Source organism: Folsomia candida, unplaced genomic scaffold, assembly GCF_002217175.1.
Source record: "Folsomia candida strain VU population unplaced genomic scaffold, ASM221717v1 Fcan01_Sc001, whole genome shotgun sequence".
NCBI lineage: Eukaryota > Metazoa > Arthropoda > Collembola > Entomobryomorpha > Isotomidae > Folsomia > Folsomia candida.
In genome coordinates, this window is record NW_019091193.1 from 18,802,040 (window position 1) to 18,821,881 (window position 19,842).

The 19,842-nt window shown below is 37.6% G+C and overlaps 3 protein-coding genes and 1 long non-coding RNA gene across 7 annotated transcripts; 2 read left to right on the forward strand and 2 right to left on the reverse strand.

The window, feature by feature from the left end:
* Positions 1-17: 17 nt before the first annotated feature.
* LOC110863344 (cactin) lies at positions 18-3,494 on the reverse strand. 2 transcript variants are annotated; one of them, XM_022112627.2, is made up of 9 exons: positions 3,353-3,494; positions 3,197-3,230; positions 2,507-3,089; positions 2,065-2,391; positions 1,809-1,983; positions 1,588-1,721; positions 621-1,492; positions 377-521; positions 18-279 (listed from the first exon to the last, which is right to left on the reverse strand). In XM_022112627.2, the coding sequence occupies exons 3-9, from the start codon at positions 3,029-3,031 to the stop codon at positions 91-93; spliced, it is 2,367 nt and encodes a 788-aa protein (XP_021968319.1). In that variant the 5' UTR covers positions 3,032-3,089; positions 3,197-3,230; positions 3,353-3,494; the 3' UTR covers positions 18-90. The 2 variants fall into 2 exon arrangements, with proteins under 2 accessions (XP_021968319.1, XP_021968318.1); XM_022112626.2 differs by having other exon boundaries at positions 3,174-3,230.
* A 217-nt stretch (positions 3,495-3,711) lies between these two features.
* On the forward strand, positions 3,712-5,157 carry LOC110863347. The gene is made up of 5 exons (XR_002549258.2): positions 3,712-3,913; positions 4,031-4,258; positions 4,381-4,495; positions 4,566-4,693; positions 4,765-5,157. It is a non-coding gene; the product is annotated as an uncharacterized LOC110863347 (long non-coding RNA).
* Positions 5,030-15,496, reverse strand: LOC110863343 (cartilage oligomeric matrix protein). 2 transcript variants are annotated; one of them, XM_022112625.2, is made up of 30 exons: positions 15,114-15,496; positions 14,588-14,761; positions 13,546-13,772; positions 13,027-13,162; positions 11,535-11,573; positions 11,374-11,447; positions 10,944-11,304; positions 10,209-10,280; positions 10,074-10,105; positions 9,765-9,920; positions 9,483-9,701; positions 9,351-9,412; positions 9,139-9,249; positions 9,006-9,041; positions 8,870-8,940; positions 8,194-8,295; positions 7,909-8,108; positions 7,619-7,676; positions 7,435-7,530; positions 7,263-7,348; positions 7,150-7,169; positions 7,002-7,033; positions 6,667-6,756; positions 6,497-6,584; positions 6,352-6,434; positions 6,233-6,283; positions 6,063-6,149; positions 5,889-5,985; positions 5,657-5,760; positions 5,030-5,577 (listed from the first exon to the last, which is right to left on the reverse strand). In XM_022112625.2, exons 1-30 carry the CDS (start codon positions 15,205-15,207, stop codon positions 5,483-5,485), a joined length of 3,153 nt encoding a protein of 1,050 aa, XP_021968317.1. In that variant the 5' UTR covers positions 15,208-15,496; the 3' UTR covers positions 5,030-5,482. The 2 variants fall into 2 exon arrangements, with proteins under 2 accessions (XP_021968317.1, XP_035702545.1); XM_035846652.1 differs by lacking the exons at positions 13,027-13,162; positions 13,546-13,772; positions 14,588-14,761; positions 15,114-15,496 and adding an exon at positions 11,999-12,065.
* Positions 8,687-18,363, forward strand: LOC110852535. 2 transcript variants are annotated; one of them, XM_035846653.1, is made up of 7 exons: positions 8,687-8,841; positions 16,420-16,890; positions 17,002-17,193; positions 17,272-17,384; positions 17,484-17,573; positions 17,638-17,781; positions 17,887-18,363. In XM_035846653.1, the coding sequence occupies exons 2-7, from the start codon at positions 16,438-16,440 to the stop codon at positions 18,044-18,046; spliced, it is 1,152 nt and encodes a 383-aa protein (XP_035702546.1). In that variant the 5' UTR covers positions 8,687-8,841; positions 16,420-16,437; the 3' UTR covers positions 18,047-18,363. The 2 variants fall into 2 exon arrangements, with proteins under 2 accessions (XP_035702546.1, XP_021956333.1); XM_022100641.2 differs by lacking the exon at positions 8,687-8,841 and adding an exon at positions 16,009-16,193.
* Positions 18,364-19,842: the final 1,479 nt, after the last annotated feature.

Consider the following 19,842-nt stretch of genomic DNA (forward strand, 5'->3'; position numbering starts at 1 on the left):
CCGTGACTTATCTTTAATTTCTTGTCAAAAATAATTAATTTAGTTAGGTAGCTAGGTTTGTTTGCACAACCCATATATTTAGCAATTAATTTAACGCCTGTACCGATACCGTTTGAAATGATACCAGCACTGAAATATATTATTTTGAAATTGACAGCGGAATCCACGTTTATACGAATACTCCCATTCCCTGTTGACCACCTTGAATGCAATGTCTTCATACGGTGGTCCAGCGATAAATCGTAAAATAGCAAAATCAGGGTTGTCAGCACAAGCGGTCTGTAACATACGGAAAACACGAATTAGTACAAATTAACATTACTCAAATTTAATTTTATTTACAAAGAGATTAGAGATTAATATAACTTCTGCTCACCACAGTATAACGGGGAGTAGAAGTTTTGTCAATCAGGTCGGGATAAAAAATGTTGAACTTGTATCCCTGAACAATCTTTGGAGGCGGGTTATCCATGTCATAATGCGTCTGATTGTATTTGTTCCATTCGAAACCAGTGTGAACTCTGTAAAGTTATTGCAACATATAGTAATTAACAAAATTAGTATTATTATTATTTTACAAACTGACATACATACACAAATGATGCACATATTAATCTTACCGGTTGAAATATCTAGGTTTTCTTGGCCGATATTTGTCTGACCACAAATATAAATCGCTCACTTGAGATTCCACAGAAAATCCAGCCTCGTCATCCGTCATCCCCTTCTTGGCTTCCTTTTCTAAAGCTTTTTCTTCTGCTGTCCACACATTCTCTACCTTCTTGCCAACCTTAAGCACCTGAGATCTTGCTTGCTCCAGCCGAGCGTTGTCTTCATCCTCACCAATGACAAAAATCCCTGGTTCGATTTCATCAAGACTAATAATTTTTGGGGAGTAGCCCCCAACATCATAGCGGCGAATACTTTCTTCAACAATATCAGTCTGTTCTTCGTCATCATCTTCCTCATCATCATCTGGCAATTCCTCTCCTTTTTGATCTTTCAAAGTTGCACTGCTGGTGGGCTCTTGTTTGGTTTCATCAATGTCCATAGACTGCGAAGGTATTTGGGAATCTCCGTGGGCACTTTCATCAGACTCGGCTTCAACCTTGACTCCTTGTTGTGCTTTCAACATTTGCAACTTTGCTTTCAAGTTGTCTTGATGTCGATCTCGAAGTCGGGCTCTCGCAATGTACGCCTTTAGTTGAGATAGCAAAGATTCCCAGTAACTAATATCCAATCCATGCACTGAGCCGTCTAGTTTTGACTGAATACTTATTTTGAGTTCTTCAAGTTTTTCAGCAGTTTTTCCTTTGAGTAATTCACCAACGTCTGAGGCAACCGCAGAGTTTATTCCTTCACGTCTTTCCACAGCCATTCGATAGTCATCATCTTGTTCCAGCTTGCGTAATTTTCTTAATTCGTCCTCAACAATCACAGTAATATCGTTCCAATAACTTAGATTCTTCCCTCTCTCAAGCTCTTTATAAACCTATACAGCAAAAGTACGGATATGCAAAAAAGTTTCTATATTAGCTATCAACAGCAATTTTAAAAATTAAATAAATTAACTTCCACAAAACATACCACAATATCCTCCAAAAGATCCTCCAGATCTCCTATTGTTAAACCGTTTAAATATGTATATGGTTCATGCATTTCAATGGCATCCACTTCATCTTCAGCACTGACGTACTGAGCCAGAAGGTCAATTGGTTTTGCTACAAAAATAAAATAAATATTGCATCAAAACGAAAATTCGCATACACTTCATCGATTGAATTGTAATTGAGTGTAAGTAATATTACCTCTCCCATCAGTTATCCTGATCTTAGAACGGAGTCTAGCTTGTTCCAGGTGAAATACATCTTCTTGCTTCCCCCATTCTTGAAACTGTTCTGCTTCTTTCTGTCTTTGTAACAACTGTTGCTCCTCCTCTCTTGCCTGTGTCTCACGCTCTTTCTCCAGTCTCCGCTGTTTCACCTGATGAGCAACAAATCAGAAATATTAATATGTAACTCGATATATGCATAATTAAACACACACAACATTAACTTTACGTACCTTTTCCAACTCTCGCTTATTTTCATCAGCTAATAATCGGTTTCTCCTTTCGATATCTGCTTTACTCATGTCTTTCATTCCATCTTTTTCTAATTTTTTCTTCCAGACAAACGTTCCCATGAGATCATGATCACCAAATGGGTTGTCACTATTTGTATAATGTAGATGTTCCGGATCCCAACCCATTCGTTCTTTTCGTTTTCGTTCTTTTTCTTCCTTCTTAGCCAAACGACGTTGCCTTTTCTCTTCTGGAGTTTCGCGTGCCTTCATTTCTTCTTTACGTCGCTTCTCTTCAGCCTTTTGCTTTTTGCGCTCTTCCTCCAATCTCTACAAACATTTGTAAAAAGTTGGATAATTAATTATTTTAGACTTACAAACTAATATTGAGTTAGTCAATAATTACTATATAGTAGTATGTGGATAATTTTATTATGAATATTACCTGAAGTAACACCAATGAATCTGCAGAAGAAACTGACGAGTCTGAATCTGACTCTGACGACGAATGTCTCTTCCTGCTTTTACTCTTCTTCTTTTTAGATTTCTTAGACTTTTTCTCTTTGTGTTGTTTCCCATTATTGGACGAAGCCTTATCCTTTCCTTTGTCCTTGTTCTTCTTATCCTTATGTCGCTTATCAGAACTTTTACTTCTACTCTCTGCTCTACCCTCTTGGTCCTTCCCTTTACGAGGAGGGGTTTTTGATCGGCTTCTTGATCTCGACCGTCTCCTACTACCATTTCCTCGCTCTGGACGTACTTGTTTCATCTTATTCCTTCCTCTACTTGTCGATCTTGACCTTGGTCTTGTACTTGAAACCATCTTTTTGTCCTTATCCCATTCTCTCTCATCTTTCTTTTTTGCTTTTTCTAGTCGCATCTTTTCAGCAAGACTATCCATGTTAGCCAGCTTGAGAAGTCGACTTTCCACCGGGGTACGCGATCTGGATCTGGATCGATGTCTTCCCATATTCTTATCTCAGTCAAACTATGCGTTAAATTGGAAAATAGATGACGAGAAAGTGACTCTATATAAATTATAAATAGAAAAAGTCAAATTAAAGGTTCCAATTGATCAACTAAAACATATGCGTTCAATGAATCTATCTAACCGTTAGATTCTAACGAAACGCACCCTTCACTCTCCCTGTGTAGTTGTATCTTTGTCCCTAAAATCAACACAAATATAATTAATGATTAATTAATAACCGATTCTTTATTATTTTATAATATTGGACCAATATTATTGGTTCCGCTTTTCACTTTCTTATTCAATAAATAATACACATACCTTTTCCGACCAGAGCAGTCAAATACTAGGCCTTAGCACCTTGAAACGATTAAACTAGACTTAAAACAAAATACCTTAAAACAAACATTCTGTAATTAATTTTTGTCAGTCGCAAAAGTGTTTCACAGAAAGCCAGTGAGAGAACGAAAAGTGGGTTTGAGTTTGGCGGACGGGGCGGCATCAGAGCTCTTTGGCGGTGTTGTCCTCTTCAAACGCATAATAACGTGCTCTTTGCCCTTCAAACACAATGCCCTTGTGGAGCCTTCATGTCACCCACGCCGCGCCCCCTCCGTCCCCCTGCCTTCCAGAAAACAGGTCAACTCACTCACGATTAATTGGAGGTGCAGCCAATTAATCAGCCGTCTTGGTGCGAGTGGGTCGGTTTTTGTGCGAGTGTGATGGATGGACGCCCCGCCCGGATGTTGCCCGTTTCTTCACTCACTTGCCGCTCACTCAATTTTCAACCAGCAAGCAGTACAAAATAACCTCGGATAAAGAAGACAGGAAAAATCTTGTCTTCAACGAAACGTGCCTTTGTTCAGTGATCAACTTTTTCAGCAGGTGAGTGGATAAATAATGGATCAAGATAATTATTTGTTAAAGTAGTTTTATATTTATTTATTTAAGATTGGATGTTGAGTATTGCTGACCTTTAAGTATTAATTTGTTTATTTGCAGTTTAGTTTGTCCCTGCTCAACTCTCTGTGCTCTTAGGTAGCGCATAACACTACGGTCTTCAACTTCAACCACTAACAACAACAATCACTCTCTACTTCTCATCTGTCAATTCACAATTTGGCTGAAGAAAAAATCAGCTAGTTACTTCTGAATTTGATAGTGCATACGGAAAAGGAAACTTTATCGCCGGTTTTTCATCTGGAGTCATAAAATAGAGTAAACAAAGAGGTACCCAAAAATTATAACCAAGGTTGTGGGAAGTGGGACTTTGATAACTTGTCCGTTACTAGATCTTTCTAATGTATTCTATGAATTATGCATTTTACATGTAAAATACTTTTTGTTTTCAGAGTCGGTTTTTGGAGGTTGGATCTGAAGCACAACTGCAAACTTTAATTTTACCATAATGTCGGCCAAAGATATTTACTACTCCAACAAATACTGCGACGACGCTTTTGAATACAGGTAAATAAGTACTTACTTTTATTACAGTAAACTGGTGCATATTCCATGTTTTCTTAATAAATTATTAAAGGCATGTGGTCCTGCCTAAAGAAATTGCGAAAGCTGTTCCAAAGCACAAGCTAATGTCTGAAACAGAATGGAGGACTTTGGGGGTCCAGCAAAGCCAAGGGTGGGTTCACTATATGACTCATGATCCTGGTAAGCTAAGTTATTTGGTATATAGTATAAAATATTTGAAAATATTTGAGAATTTGGTCATTACCTTTTAGAACCACACATTCTCCTCTTCCGTCGTCCTATCGACCAGGAAAATAATAATGGGAGCCAGAAGTAGCACTAGTAGAAACCCACAATTCTGCTGCAAATTTTGTTCTAATCCATAGGCTAAATAAAACTGGTTAGTGTACAAGAATAAACATATGAACCCAATAATTAATAATGAAACGCTTAAATACAAATAATTTAGGGAATCATTTATACTTTTAATAATGAACTTGTGTTATTTTAAAGTTGTATAACGATTCAAACAAAATCTCAGATATATTGCAGGAATTTATTAGTATATAATGGGTCGAGAAATTAAACTTTTGTCATTAATCTTATCAAAACTACTTCTGGCGTCCCTTTTAACGAAATAAATGTAAAAACGACTTTCAATTCAACAATGCTGTTCTGCCGTTCGGCTTATTATTATTGTTTTAAAATCTAGATTCATGAGTGTTTTTGCTAGTATTTTAGTTATAGTGTGACGCTCGCCATCGTGATCCTATGATGAACCTTTTGAATGGTTACATATATTTTTATAGTCCAATAAAACGGAAGCTATACCACACAGGATGATGATGAGCAGGCAGTGAATGAATATTTTAGCATGGAACTTAGAAATTGACAAACAAATAAGATTAACAAATATTTTTTAAAAAAAATGTTACACAGTTAACATTTTTTAGAATCCAACCAACAATTGGTGGTGTTCAATAACCAATCTTATGTGGAGGGTGGTGGTGGTTTGCTTCTATCGATTTCAACCTCAGACTGCAATCTTGGAGGAAGTTCTCGATAAATGGCTTCTGGGACGTGGTCTACAATTAGAAGCGTTGAAATTAAGGTTCATTGTTATACGTGCTCTTCCAGGAATAATTGCAGCGAAGCCCAACTCACCGTTGCAACGATACACGAGATCCGACCAAATGATCATTTCCTGCGAGAAGCAAAATACACCAAGTCTCCCACCCTTGAGCGTCGAGTCGAAAATGTTCCCTGAACTGGATGTGAATAAAGATAATGAGTTACTGGATTAAGAAGTACGTATTTATGGCATGGCATGGCATTTAAGCCATGTATGTATATGTAGTTTACATCAATTACATACACTCATGATTATTTTACTTACTCGGCAACCATATTTTCTCCTTCAAAGATTCGGAGTCGGATGAGCCCAATTTTAGGCCGATGGAGAAGAAGCCAACGATATGCCACCTTCTCTCGCCCTGAGAGACAGATAAAATATAAAATTAGTTTGATTTTTTGCTCAAAAAGTTATTTTGCAAAATATTGTCAAACTCACATCCAACATTTCTTGGGTCCTTCCATAACAATTTCACTTGACTTTCAGTGTCGCCCGTATGCCACAAAGAGTTACGCAACATTTCACCTAAAAACGTTATGCACATAAAAAATAGTGAAGGTCTTCGAGCTATTGTTTCATAAATTGAAAGTGTAAATGCATATATTTACCTGGTCCGGTGTTGGACTGTACCAACTTGAGTTGAATACCAGGTTCCGCAACTGCTCGGAACCATTATGAAACATATACGTTAAGGATTACATTGATATAAGTCAAATAGTAATATTACCAGCTCGGAATGGCGTCGCTTGCCAATAAGTTTGAGTGTTCTTCTTCCACATTACAGTATAAAACTGAGAGTTATCTTGATAGCTATTTTTTGGAGAACAGTCCATGTTAAGAAAGAGCTCTGCGGATACTTTCAATTTGCATACCTGAAAATGAATCCAACGTAGTCATCGTCCAATTCGGTGTCAACGAAAAATGTTCCTTCGAAATCGACGCCGCCGAAACTGTGGAACCCTGAAAAATAAGCCAAGAATCAAGTAAATTATATAACGTAGAGCAGCCTTACTCAAACACTGCCCGTGATAGTCGTTCGTACCGACAGCTAATCCAGGATCCGAGTTCATAGTCTGAACAATTTCAGCTCCCTTGTTGTAAATGACCCAGTTTGGATCAATTTGGGACTCTCCTGTAATATTGAGAAAAATGTGGTCAAATTTTTGTGTCTACCGTTACCCAACGTTGACAGTGTCGTGTAAAACTGAACTGAACTGAAGACTACGGTAAGAAGAGCAAAGTGGACATGACTAACAATTAAAGATTAATATCTACTTATTCTGATGAGGAAAGACTAATTTTGAATACATGCACCAATTGAGAAAGGTTTGAAAGAAACTAGACAATTTATCCAATTTTGATTGAATAATGAATTACCTTCTGGGTCCAACACCACAGTTTGATATGTTCTAGACAAAAGCAAATAAAGTGAATTAACTTTTATTATGTCCTTCAACGTACCAATTCATCTCCATGCTATGAGAATTGCATGATATAATCATATAAATATATGTATATGTAATACCGGAAATCGGTGGTAAATATCTTAGTTGGGAAAATAAAAGAATAAAATTAACTTCTTATTAATAAATTTTATTTACTTAATTAACTTTTATTAGAAAATTTAATAGAAGTTACCTTAGAGTTGTTTGGACAGTTATCTAAGAAATCGGGAATTTTGTCCAAGTCAAAATCATCTTCGCATGCATCGCCTCGCCCGTCACCTATGCAAACATGTAACCCAAATATTTAAGCACTTGCTACACCCTCCGAAACATAATTACAATAAAAACACTAATTAAATGCATACGGTCACTGTCTGTTTGGTCTGGATTGTAGACAATCATGCAATTATCACGCTCGTTGGGGATCCCATCATTATCCGCGTCAGGGTCGCAGTCGTCACCTTTTTTTCATATTATATTTGCATTAGGAAATAGCGTTTCAAAAACATTTTCATTTTACGGCGCCTTGAGTAGACTAGTAATTATTACCGATGCCATCATTATCTGCATCCCTCTGTTCACCATTAGGAATGTGAGGGCAGTTATCCTACAAGAACAAATACATAAACAAAGGTTTTTGGCAACTATAAATTGACACATTCGATGTTGCAATTATGTTTTTCGTATTAATTTTTAGCTATTTGTGCCCATCACGTCTGACTACTAATATGACACTGTTGGTCCAAAAAGACTGGACAAAAAGTCAAACTATAAATACATCAGGTGTGTAAAACTGACTCAATTGGGAGAAATGATTGGTGTTTTAAATGAATAATTACCACGTTGTCCTGAATGCCATCTTTATCACGATCAATATTTGAGTCACAAGCATCACCAACCAAGTCCCTATCCGAATCAGTTTGGTCTGGATTTGGAACTCTGGGACAATTATCACACTCGTCACCAAGACCATCCCGATCCTGATCACGTTGGTTCGAGTTGGGCGTTTTAGGACAGTTATCTCGCTCATTGGGCACCCCTATTTTAATTCATATCAAAACGTGATTATTTGTTTGAACAGTAGTCTAATATGCTAACGACGAATTACGTTCGTCTCACCGTACCGTCATTGTCAATATCAGGATCACAGAGATCGCCAATTCCATCTCGGTCAGTATCTTCTTGATCAAGGTTTGGCACAGTCGGACAGTTATCACAAGCATCCCCTGGAAAACCATTCAGATTAATTAATGCCAATCGATATGAAAATGGACACACATTTTTGAATCGATCGATAGATGCAGTTCTAGCCCCAGGTATGCATATTAGTCTGTATGGAGTATTTATTTAGATAAATAAATTTACCTAAATATGTACATTTGTATGCACATAGCTACGTATGTATGATGCATCGGAATTTCATTCATTATCTTCATTTTGAGTAGCTGATGGAGATATTAGCCACCTATCTTTATTCCGTCCTTTTATACCAATTCTAATCCGATCTTACTCATACAAACACAATTATAAATAAAACTTGTATTTTCTGATTCTGAGTGAGTAGTGATGATTATTATTCCCCCTAAACGTAGGAATTTTTAGTTTTTAAACAACGTAGTTTTTCATGAACTTCTGAATCACAAGCTGGTGGATGAAAAGCAGCAACATACTAATTAAATAGTAACAGTTTGCAGTGTTTTTAATGGATTTCGTTGTAAAGCTAGTCTAACTTCTATGGACTATTTTTTACCCTTAATCAACTAACCGATCTGGTAAGTACTCTGATATTTTATTTCTTACCTTGCTTATCTCCACCTTCAGGATCAGTATCCTCTTGACCAGGGTTATGGACCAAAGGACAGTTGTCAGGACTGTAAAAATTGAAATTCGACATAAATTTATTTAAATAACGCAACTCTGCTCATTATAACTTCACCTGTTTGGAATTCCATCATTATCTGCGTCAGGGTCACTGAAAAATCAAACTTCTTTAGTACGATTCGTAGATACCTAGAATATACTTGTTACATATGCCCACAAACTATAACTTTGAAGCTTGGACCTCTCACCATGCATCTCCAATATTATCATTGTCCGCATCTTCTTGTCCAGAATTGGGCGTGTCCACACAGTTATCCTTTCTACATTTTTTGTCACTGCATCCCAAATCATAGTCGGGCCTGATGGATTCCACAAAAAGTGAAACTTAACACAAGTAATATTCGTACATAGCTGAAATTGAAACGAATTTGGAGGAAGGATAGGATTCAATCGTTTTTACCATCCGTCCAAATCTCTGTCAGGCCCACAGGATTTCCCATCACCAGCCCATCCGATTTTACACTATTAGAAAACCCATTTTGTGTAACAATTATTATAAACTATGTTTTTACGTCTTTAACTCAATAATTACCCTGCAAACGTAGTAGTTAAGACCTGGAAGTCTGACACAGTCGGAATTATCGTCACAGAATGAACCATCAGGACACATTCCAGCTATTCGATTGTGACATCCGAATGTTTGATTCCCAAAGAAACCATGAATACATTCCCCGCAGTAGAAAGATCCATCAGTGTTGATACATCTCGAATTTTCTGCACATCCTCCATTTCCACGCTCGCATTCATCAATCTGGTTACAGATTTAGGCCAAAATCAAAGCATTTTACTTTAAATAAATAAATGAATAACATACATCTTGACATCTTTGACGATTCCTTCTCGCAAATTCGAGCCCCTGCCCTTGGAGGCCAGTGCTTCCGGTGAATCCTGCTGGACACGGATCACACCTAAATCCTGGGGCCATGTTAATACAGCGGACCCGAACATCGCAAGGTTCCGCCAAATCGCACTAAGAGTGCAAAAGAATTGTAAAGCATGAACAAAGTTTGCTATTCTGAGAGTGAGAATTGACATTATGCACACATAATTGTTAAAATTGAAGCAAACGATGACCATTCAAAGATTATTAATGCATAAACCTCGTCAATTATTTTAAACAAACCTCGTCCAAATCGTAGCAGTGGGTGCCATTGCCTGAAAAATATGCATCATATTCAATAAGATGAGGAACCACAGGCGAGGGTTTACTTTGTACGTAAAAGTGGAGTATAATATGGACGTTGAATTATAGTCTTACCAGTGAGACCAGTAACGCAAGCACCACATCGGTAATAGGACGGCGGCTCATCAGTGTCATGACATTGAACCCCTAAACACGAAACCAAAGTTCCAAAAAGTGGTTTCCACACAACTTTGACATTTTAACTTTGATAGAAAAGCTTTGACCTCTTTATGACACTACTTTCCATATTTGGAAGATCGAGATTTCATACCAATTAAACAAATATCAGCGATTTCTTACAATGACATGCATGAGAAGCATTCAAAACTCAGCCAGTATTTATGTACTTGCAACATTCATAAAAAGTTTATTTTTTCGAAATATTAATATTGTAAAATTAAGTTTGTTCTTTTGTACTAACACGCATTCCACGCTTCATAGTTTGTTATTTCTCTCCCTACATATTAAATGTACCTTAGTTCTGAACCAACCAGTAGAAAGTAGTACTAAACATAAAATAAGTTGCAATTCAAGCCAAATGTGAACAGTTTTGACCAATGACTATTATTACACTTGAGAAATGTGCAGACTGTTAATTTGTCAATTGGATATATTTAATATATTTGTTAACATATACATGAGGCATATATGTTGGGAGGAGGAAAAGTGTTTCTCAATTTTGGACTGAAAATAAGTAACAGCAGAGTAGTAATAATATGTAATGTAATGAGTGGGTAATTTCCAGGGTGGTGGTGGAATCATGTAATATGCAAATTTGGGGAGGTCAATAAGATGAGTCTGAAGAGTAACCTGAGTAGCAGGGGCTACTGTCACATCCTCGTCGGCGTTCGCACCGCTGTCCGTCCCCGTGGTAGCCTGATGGACAAGGGCCGCACTGGAACCCGTCGACCGTGTCGTAGCACTGCACCCCTTGGAAACAGGGTCTTTCCCTACACGTGATTCCCGGTTTACAGTTCCGTCCATCTCCAATGTAACCGCGTGGACAGGCACCGCATTGAACACGACCATCCGGGCCATCCGTGCACGGGACGCCTTGGAAGCACGGTGGGGGTTGGGCTCTGCAACCCGTCCGAACAGGTTCTGGGGGTGGGCCTGGTTTGCAAGCCTCGCAGTTTTCAAGTGCCTCCCTCAGTTTTCGAGTGTCGTCACGCTGCTCAGCAATCAATGCAAATCATCATCTAGTGCGTGGACCATTGTGAGAAAAGGCAACATTTCATACCTGTCCCACAACTTCGATCTGAAGGTTTTTTATGGTCTGAATTAGTTCTTGCAGTGTCTTTATCAACAACGAGTCTAAACGTGAAAAAGAGGATAAGATCAACTGTTACTATATCGCGTATACTTGTATACTATGAGTAGGTCAGTAGGTTGTGACTTTACCTCGGTCATCAAAATCCGGCGACAAGATTGGGATATCACCTTAGGATTGAAAACACAAGTCAAATGTAGTTTGTACGGCTAAACTAGAAATGTATGGTTACGAGCGTCTAGTCTACAGACCTACGCATTTTTATAGATATGCATATGTACATACTACAACTTACGAGTTAATTCCTAACCTCTAGGTTCTTCGTTTTTGCAAATAATACCAGTATTATATCCCCATTAGGAGACAACATGTTAAATTGTATGCATATTTCAGCTAATAATAATGGTGTACGTTAAGAAATGAGAGGAAATGCAGGGAGGTTTTAGTGTATGATATTTATTTTAGTTGGCATGAAATTAGGCATTACGGCAAAATCATAATAAATTAAGCCCTTGATGACACGATAAAGTGGGCAAGAGAAACGAATTGGAAAGCACAGGAAAAGAAGTTACGGGCTTGAGTGATCTCATCTCACCTCTTTGGTTAATAGGCCTATGGTGAATTAGCGGACAGGGGAGCATGGAAGGAACACACCCCTGTCCAACTAGCCCAACTTTAAAATCAATCAAAGAGACAGATTAGCCTTCATTAACAGTAATTACTTAAGTGAACTTGCTGCTGCATAACATTATACTTTAAGTTGCACTCCTCTTCATGATGCGGGATGACACGTTCCCTCTTGTACTTTGCTAATTAATTATAGATTAAAAGTACGTGCATGCAAGTAGTATATAATCATGAATATGCACATGACATATTTGTTGGTAATCACATTATATTCAATCATAAACTGTTTAGTAATTGATGCGTACAATAAATGTAAACTGTCATATACGCATTGAGCCGCATTGCTCATACATATTTATATATGTATGTACATCGGTATCGACACTCTTTGTTCTTCTTGTGACTTAAAAGTGCCAAGAAGCAGGGTGAGAATGAGTTAGATTATGCAAATTGAAGGTATAAATGATTCAGCAATTTGATTTTCATTAAAACTGGTCTTATAAAACATGGCCTAGATCCTTGTCTTTTTAATGAACAATTTATCAAACACTAATACACTTGCATTATCATCACTTTAGGCAAACCACGATTCACCTAATATAGAAGACATGTTAGTCGGGGGTGGTTTATTATGCTGAATGGATAATTTGATTTTAAATTACCAAATTGGGCTCCACCACGCCGTAAACATAATTGGTGAAAGGATGTTAACTGGACGCATACAGTGTGAAATGCATTACGTGATCAACAACACTGGAACATATGATTAGTAGTAAATTAATGGTTTAAATGCAGACTTAATAAATACAAAGGCATTCAATTCATGTTATGTATATCAACGTAAATATAAATGTGCAATGTATATTGAAGTCATTTATTCCTTTTGCATATGAATATTTTTCTGCCTACCTACATTGCCCCTCTCGACTTATTCTTTTCTTGTTTAATTTCGGTGTTATTAGATGAAGTTAGTCAGGATTCAGTTTGAGGAGTTACCTCTTCTGTATGTGATGACCTCATTTGTGGATGGCTGGATGGCTTGTTCTGCCCTAGATGGACATTGAAGGTCATCCAGCGCCTCCCTGGCGTCCAGCGAAGGCTTGATTGACACCTTAATCCGACGATCTCGGCTCTAGCAAAATGAGATTGAGATATAATCACACGATAAACGTTAAAATTACAGTATCTTATGGTCGGTGCATTAAAAGAAGATCCAATTTTCTATGTGTTGTTTATGGAAAAATGGGTCTTTTTACACAGATTATAATAATATTTATGGGGCAACCCCAGTATCTCAGATTAGTTGGAAAAAATGAGACACCGAGAGAGGAACTTCATCATTCCACAAAAACTCCAGTGTATGTGTGTACATAAGTACATACACAGATACATGAATGTATATATGCACTGGTGAGTACTTGATTTAGATATGTATTTACATATTCTACATCGATTCTACATACATATTGTGATACACCCTTAATTTTGAACGACATTTTATGACTGTAAACTCACCGCACGGACTAAGGCAGGTTTAACTTTGACCATCATGTCTCTCATTGTTTTGGATAATGTGACAAGTCCAAGAGGTGAACAATCTAGGAAAAGTGACAACTTGGCCGTGCCCGTCCATGACTGCGTAACTTCCACGACGAGGCTCGAGTGTGAACTCGTTTCCGTCAAGTAGGTGGTTGGGATGTTGAGCGTTTTCTTAGCTGCATCTTCAATCGTCTCGATTATCACTGCAGGATAACAAATAGTCATTCACTCACTTGCACGTAAATTATAGGACATTTTTTATTAGTGAACGTATTTTCCAAACATTTTCCAACTCCTTTACGGCGATATGTAGCTGTGCCATAAATTTAGTAAAATACACCAGATTTGAATAATTGAAATACATATTTTTTTAGCTTCGAGTTAAAATGGGCACACGAAGTACAAATAAATTACTGTGGGCATGGACGGAGCAAGATATATATCCAGCCAGACGATCCATTTAAGGAGAGTGATAAATGTTTCCAATAAATCTGACCCTTCTTGTCAACGTGCACCCCCGCTGCGATCTCCCCTGCTCTCCTTCTCGCTTCACGTTATCCTCTTACTCGCAGCTTTTGAATATTTGGATTTCGAAATCCAAAGCTCTAAATGCACACAAAACGATCCACACTGCCTGCCTGCTGCTAAATGCATTATTAAATTAACGACGTCTGACAGAATTACAAGAATTATAGGGCCGAAAAATCCATACTGGGGTTACAACATAATGTGCTTAACACTGGGTTCCTTGTTACATTCTGCAACAACATATTTAATAATTTGTTTGTTGGGGGGACGTGTCCATATGACCAGAAGAGTTTATTTAGGTGTTCCATTAAATCATGCTAGAACGCTTAGCGAAATGAAGCTTGAAATGAAGCATCCTCAGAATATTCAATAATATGATTATCCCATTTTTGAAAACGTGCGCATGTGTAGGATGCTTAGGTCGTTTCGGATTAATCTATAGATTTATTAAGCTTTGAGAAGACTCTGTGTGAGGCAATAAGGAACTCACCTTGATGATTTTTACGGTCAAGTGCAAATCCAACTTGTTGCTTGGAGTGCGGAAAGTCGACCGTGAGCAATATGTCGACATTTGCACCTCGACTCCTCCTCCGTGGTGACAAGTTTTCGAAAACTATCACAAACCGATCATCCTCGATTGCACGTTGGATGGACTTTGATAAATCTGTGGAAAAGAGACATCATTGTCAATTGTCAATTGAGATTCACCTTTCTTGACCATTTTCCTAGCTGTAGTTTTATAATGGTAATCGCTCATTGTTTGATAGTCATGAAAATAATGCGTTGTGTTTATTGTGAGACTCGTGCAGGGACTCCATTGATGGAAAGCTATCATAGCTTTCCATCAATGAACAATGTGAAGGAACAATCTAGCAAAGCTAATGATCATATCACATCTACTTTCACTCTTCCTATTTGGGCAAACCGTAATTAAGTTACATCGGCCACACGTGCCTTCTAAATCTAGTTCCTTCCTTTACGCAAACATTTTTAACTTATGCAAGTAAACGACATACCTGGATCATGAGAAAACCCCACCACCGAGCAGATGAGAATGAACACCAAAATTAGCTTAAGAAGAGGTAGCACTGACATGTTCGTTGACCTCATGCAGTACTTTGTTAAACAACTATTCTAAAACTGAAACAGATTGCGAGAGTTTCGTGTCATCCATGCACCTGGAAGCAAAGTGAGAAATTGTGCCACTCGGGTCAAACTTTTTTAAACAAATTCCACAAAAATTAGTCAATCAAATATGAACCCTGAGAACCAGGTAGGAAAAGTTAAGGGTTTTGTTAACCCTAGAATCACAGGCTGGCCTAACCTGACTCTCGTCGTCGTTATCGAGATGAGACGTTGTTTGTGGGGCAAAGCAAGCCAAGCACTGGCCAAAAAGGCGAGAATGTAGAAGTTTTCATAGACCACTTGCCTTCTTGACTCAGGGGTGGTTTTGTTGATGCATGTGAATCATGACATATCTCATGTACGCCTACGCCCTTTCAACCAACGAAACACAAGTATTTAACTCTTTTCTCATCTCATCCAATCCTTATCCGGACTTAGGACGACGACTGAGTCGACTATTCATTGCCTAATTCTTCCTCTCACTCAACCACTCTGATCATGCTGCCTGTTACCTTTTGGTCATTATCATGTTAAGCTTAAAATATGCACATCCCAATAAAGCGTGTGTAAACTCGAGTTCTGCACATGCCACATTGGTGTAGAAGCAAATTTTTAATTTGAATAATGGATTCAAGATACAGGTTGCAATTTAATGCAAATTTTAAAATCCCCACCGTTCAAGACATTACCTGCATATCGGACAGGACACATTATCCAAGGCCACAGTATGAACTCATGTCATGTAAATGACTAAACTTTCATAGTCCAGGCGGTGTTCAATTTCTTAAAATTTTCAGTCCAGCAGAAGCATCCATGCTAAGCGCACCGAATGCGATTCGTCGTTTTTCCTTTCCTTTGTTCGAATTATTGCTTGTTATTTTTTTCAACGTTTTACTTACCACTATAATAAATTGGAAATGAGTGTTAGTCGCATTCCTGTCGCCACTTGGCGAAAGCGCCACACCCCGCAAGTAAGACTAGCAATAATTCCTTAATTATCACAATCAAGTTGTTCTCATTGCATTAAGTCTAGAGTTGTACAATGCCCAAGGAATAAAGTTAGATACCTGGCAAATAGGGGATGTGATAAATGCATAAATGTCCTGAATACATCAGTATTTACAACTCCAATTATTTAGATAAAGTCGCATATTAGTTTGAAATGTATCAAAGTTTTCATTAATTTAATAATTGTAGGACCAACACCTTGGATCCATGAATAGTCTCGAGACCAGTTCACAAATGGGTTCATCTCCACCCATTTCCTCATCCTCCTCCTCAGCCTACACCTCCTGTGACGATCTCTCGCCAAGGATAGAAACGATTGGGTTTTCAACTTTGATGGTTGCGTACGACACCACGGCAAACTTCCCAAGCTGCAAGTCCCAAAAGTTTAAGGCTCACATAAACTGGATGAAACCTTTGCCAGAGTCCGGTCGAATGATGAGATGCACATCTCCAACCTTTATCAATATCGAAAGCAAGATTCATGAAACATCCCGAATTTTGAACAATGTTCACCGCTATTTCATGCAACAAATATGTCTGAGAGAGACTCAAAATATTAATATTGCCAACAATAGCGAATCGATTTATTATTCCTCCCTACTTCACAATGAACTAAAGAAGGAAGAGCGCTACCAACTGTCACCTTCAACTAAAAATAAGGTTACTGAGTTATATAACAGCATTGCGACTCTGGCTAATAATTAGAAATAATAAATAATAGCTGCAGTTAGTAGCTGCAATTAACAATTAACTTTCTTGTACATTTACTAGAATCCCATCAACTCGGTGATGAGGGGGAAAGTAGTTGATTGGATTTCTGGGGCCTCTTCCAATTTCAAATACTCAACCGACACCGTGTACATTGCAGTACACTTAATGGATGCCTTTCTGCATGGACAAGCTATCAAAACTACGTGTTGGTCCCTCCTAGGACTCACGGTGTTCCATTTGGCTGGGAAAATGGTTAGACAGGCAGATCTTAAATAAGTTAGTTTTTTTTTTAATTTTCATATTAAATTAGCATTATTATTTGCATTAAAGGAGGAAAAGAATCGCGCACGGCTGTCGTCAATTTGGAAAAAATACAAGAGCCTTACTAAATATCCCAAGTCTGAAGTTTTGTGGATGGAGCTAAACATTTTAGTAAAGCTAAAGTATGTATGCATATTATATTACGTTTTGTTTTATGCAAATTGTAAACTGTAAATACAGTTTAAAATGAATGTTATGAATGTTATAAATACTGATTCCAGGTTTCATGTTAACACCACAACACCAAAATTATTCGTAGATCTCGCATTTAACAGTGGTTGCATTTCATTTCCCTGTGCTGAAAGTGAAAGGTATGGAATTAATTTGAATTTCTCCATTTTATTAATAATTTAAACGGCTCTTACTTCATTTCAGAATAATCAAGGAAATGAGCTATGCAATTATTCTGAGCAGTTTACAATGTTATGAGTTGAGTTTCGTCAAGAGCTCGTACAAAGCAGAGCTTGCCATTCAGATAGCAACAGAATACGTGATGTTTTATCGTGCCATATTTCTCAAGTAAGTCCACAAACGAACGTGAATATCTGATTAGCAAATAATAAGAAAATATTGATTGATTTAAATGTAAATTTACTCTGGTTATGGTAATCTCCTGCATTACAGACAAAAGAAAGCCCAGCACACTGAGGACCTGGAAATAATGAGAAATTCAGTCAAAATCTGTTACTCTCTGTTTCGCACAATTCTTTTACAACCGCCATCGCCAATGGACAATTATTCTTTGTCTGAAGTTCATAAATTGAAGGAATTTCGAGGAGTTTAACCATTACGTTATGTTACTCGTTCGTTTTTGGAAGTCATTTCGCAAGCCCGAAACCAGTGAAATTAATACCGATATACAATTTCTCTCGTTATAATTATTACGATGCTTATGTATAAATGTGAATTACATTCTGTGACACAGTTGACATTACGTTATAAAAAGTCATTATTCCAATGATGTTAATACTCGGTTGTAAAATCAATTATCTTATACAGTTTTAATATCTTGTAAGTTTGTACAGTAAAATGACTTTATAATACTCATTTTACAAAATATACAACAAAATCAATAAACTAGTCCGGCATTCGCAAACCCAATTTGTACTGTTTTTTATTTGCTCTTATTTTGTAAAAAATATTCACAAAAGCAAGTTTTGTATCATTTTGTGGATATGCCTCCCCGTATAATCATCTGACATATGCATATCACCATATATTTTAGCACATGAATTTTATTGAATTTGCTTTAACATGGCAGAATTGGATCATTCCCTTATTTTACCATAAGTTTTACATGTGTTTTTATTTTTACTTGATTTTACAAAACGATAAATAACAATTTGCATTTTTCAAGATAAAGTTTTCTCATTACAATAATTTTCCTATTGTTTACTTTATATATGCATGTGCATAAAAATGCAGATATTTTCTGCGAACGGAGGTGATACGAATTTTCATCCATGTTTTTACATACTTGTGTACATACAGTGTCGGACAGATGTCTACGTCCACATAGTCGCGTCAATTTCATTTTCAAATTGTCACTGAACTACTGAACCAATTTTCATCATTGATATATCAAATTCTCACAAATTTAACGTAATTTCATAAAACATATGAGTTATTTCTGAAAATTCTGGGAAAACTGAGAATCATAGTGCAGAGCGAGAGAGGATGAAATTTGAGCGGACAAAAGTCTACGTCCACTTCACTTTAATTGTCAACAACAAAAATCTCTCCAATTTATAAAATCAGGTAACTTAATAAATCTATCAATAACATATGCCGCATTAATTTTTAAATAATTTTCTTCCAGAAAAATATGATGGCGTCGACACGCAAGGAAATTCCTATCGCTATTCGAGATCTTGTCATTCAGGACTGGAAGGGTGGACAAAAAGGGGGCTGTCGCAGAGACAAATATGGACCAAGTATAAATTAGCAAGGACAACCATCCAGACAATCATTAAGAACTTTAAAGCTAATGGTTCAGTCCAAAACAAGGTCAGAAGTGGTCGAAAACCCATTTTGGCTCACCGAGAAGTACGCCACGTGCTCAACAAAGTCAACGTTACACCCTCGCTTAGTGCTCCAAAGCTATCTACCGAGATCAAGGAGATGTTCGGCAAACAGGTTAGTCCTATGACCATCCAAAGAACACTGAATAAGGGAAATTTGAAATCCCACAGAGCAGTCCGGAAGCCTCTTATTGTACCGAGGAATGCAACCAAACGAGTGAAGTTTGCCAGAGACCACATTTCCAAGCCACAAACATTCTGGGACATATTTTATGGACTGACGAGTCAAAGTTCAATGTCTTTGGGTCAGATGGGCGTCGTAGAGTGTGGAGATATCCAAAAGAAGCTTTGAATCCAAAAAATCTCAACCCCACAGTTAAGCACGGCGGCGGGTCGGTAATGGTGTGGGGATGCATGGCTTCAAGTGGGGCAGGAAAAATGGAATTTATTGACGGAATTATGGACCAATACAAGTACCAGGGAATACTTGACCGTAATATCCAGGAATCTGTTCGAAAACTTGGACTTGGACGACGATTTGCCTTCCAACAAGACAACG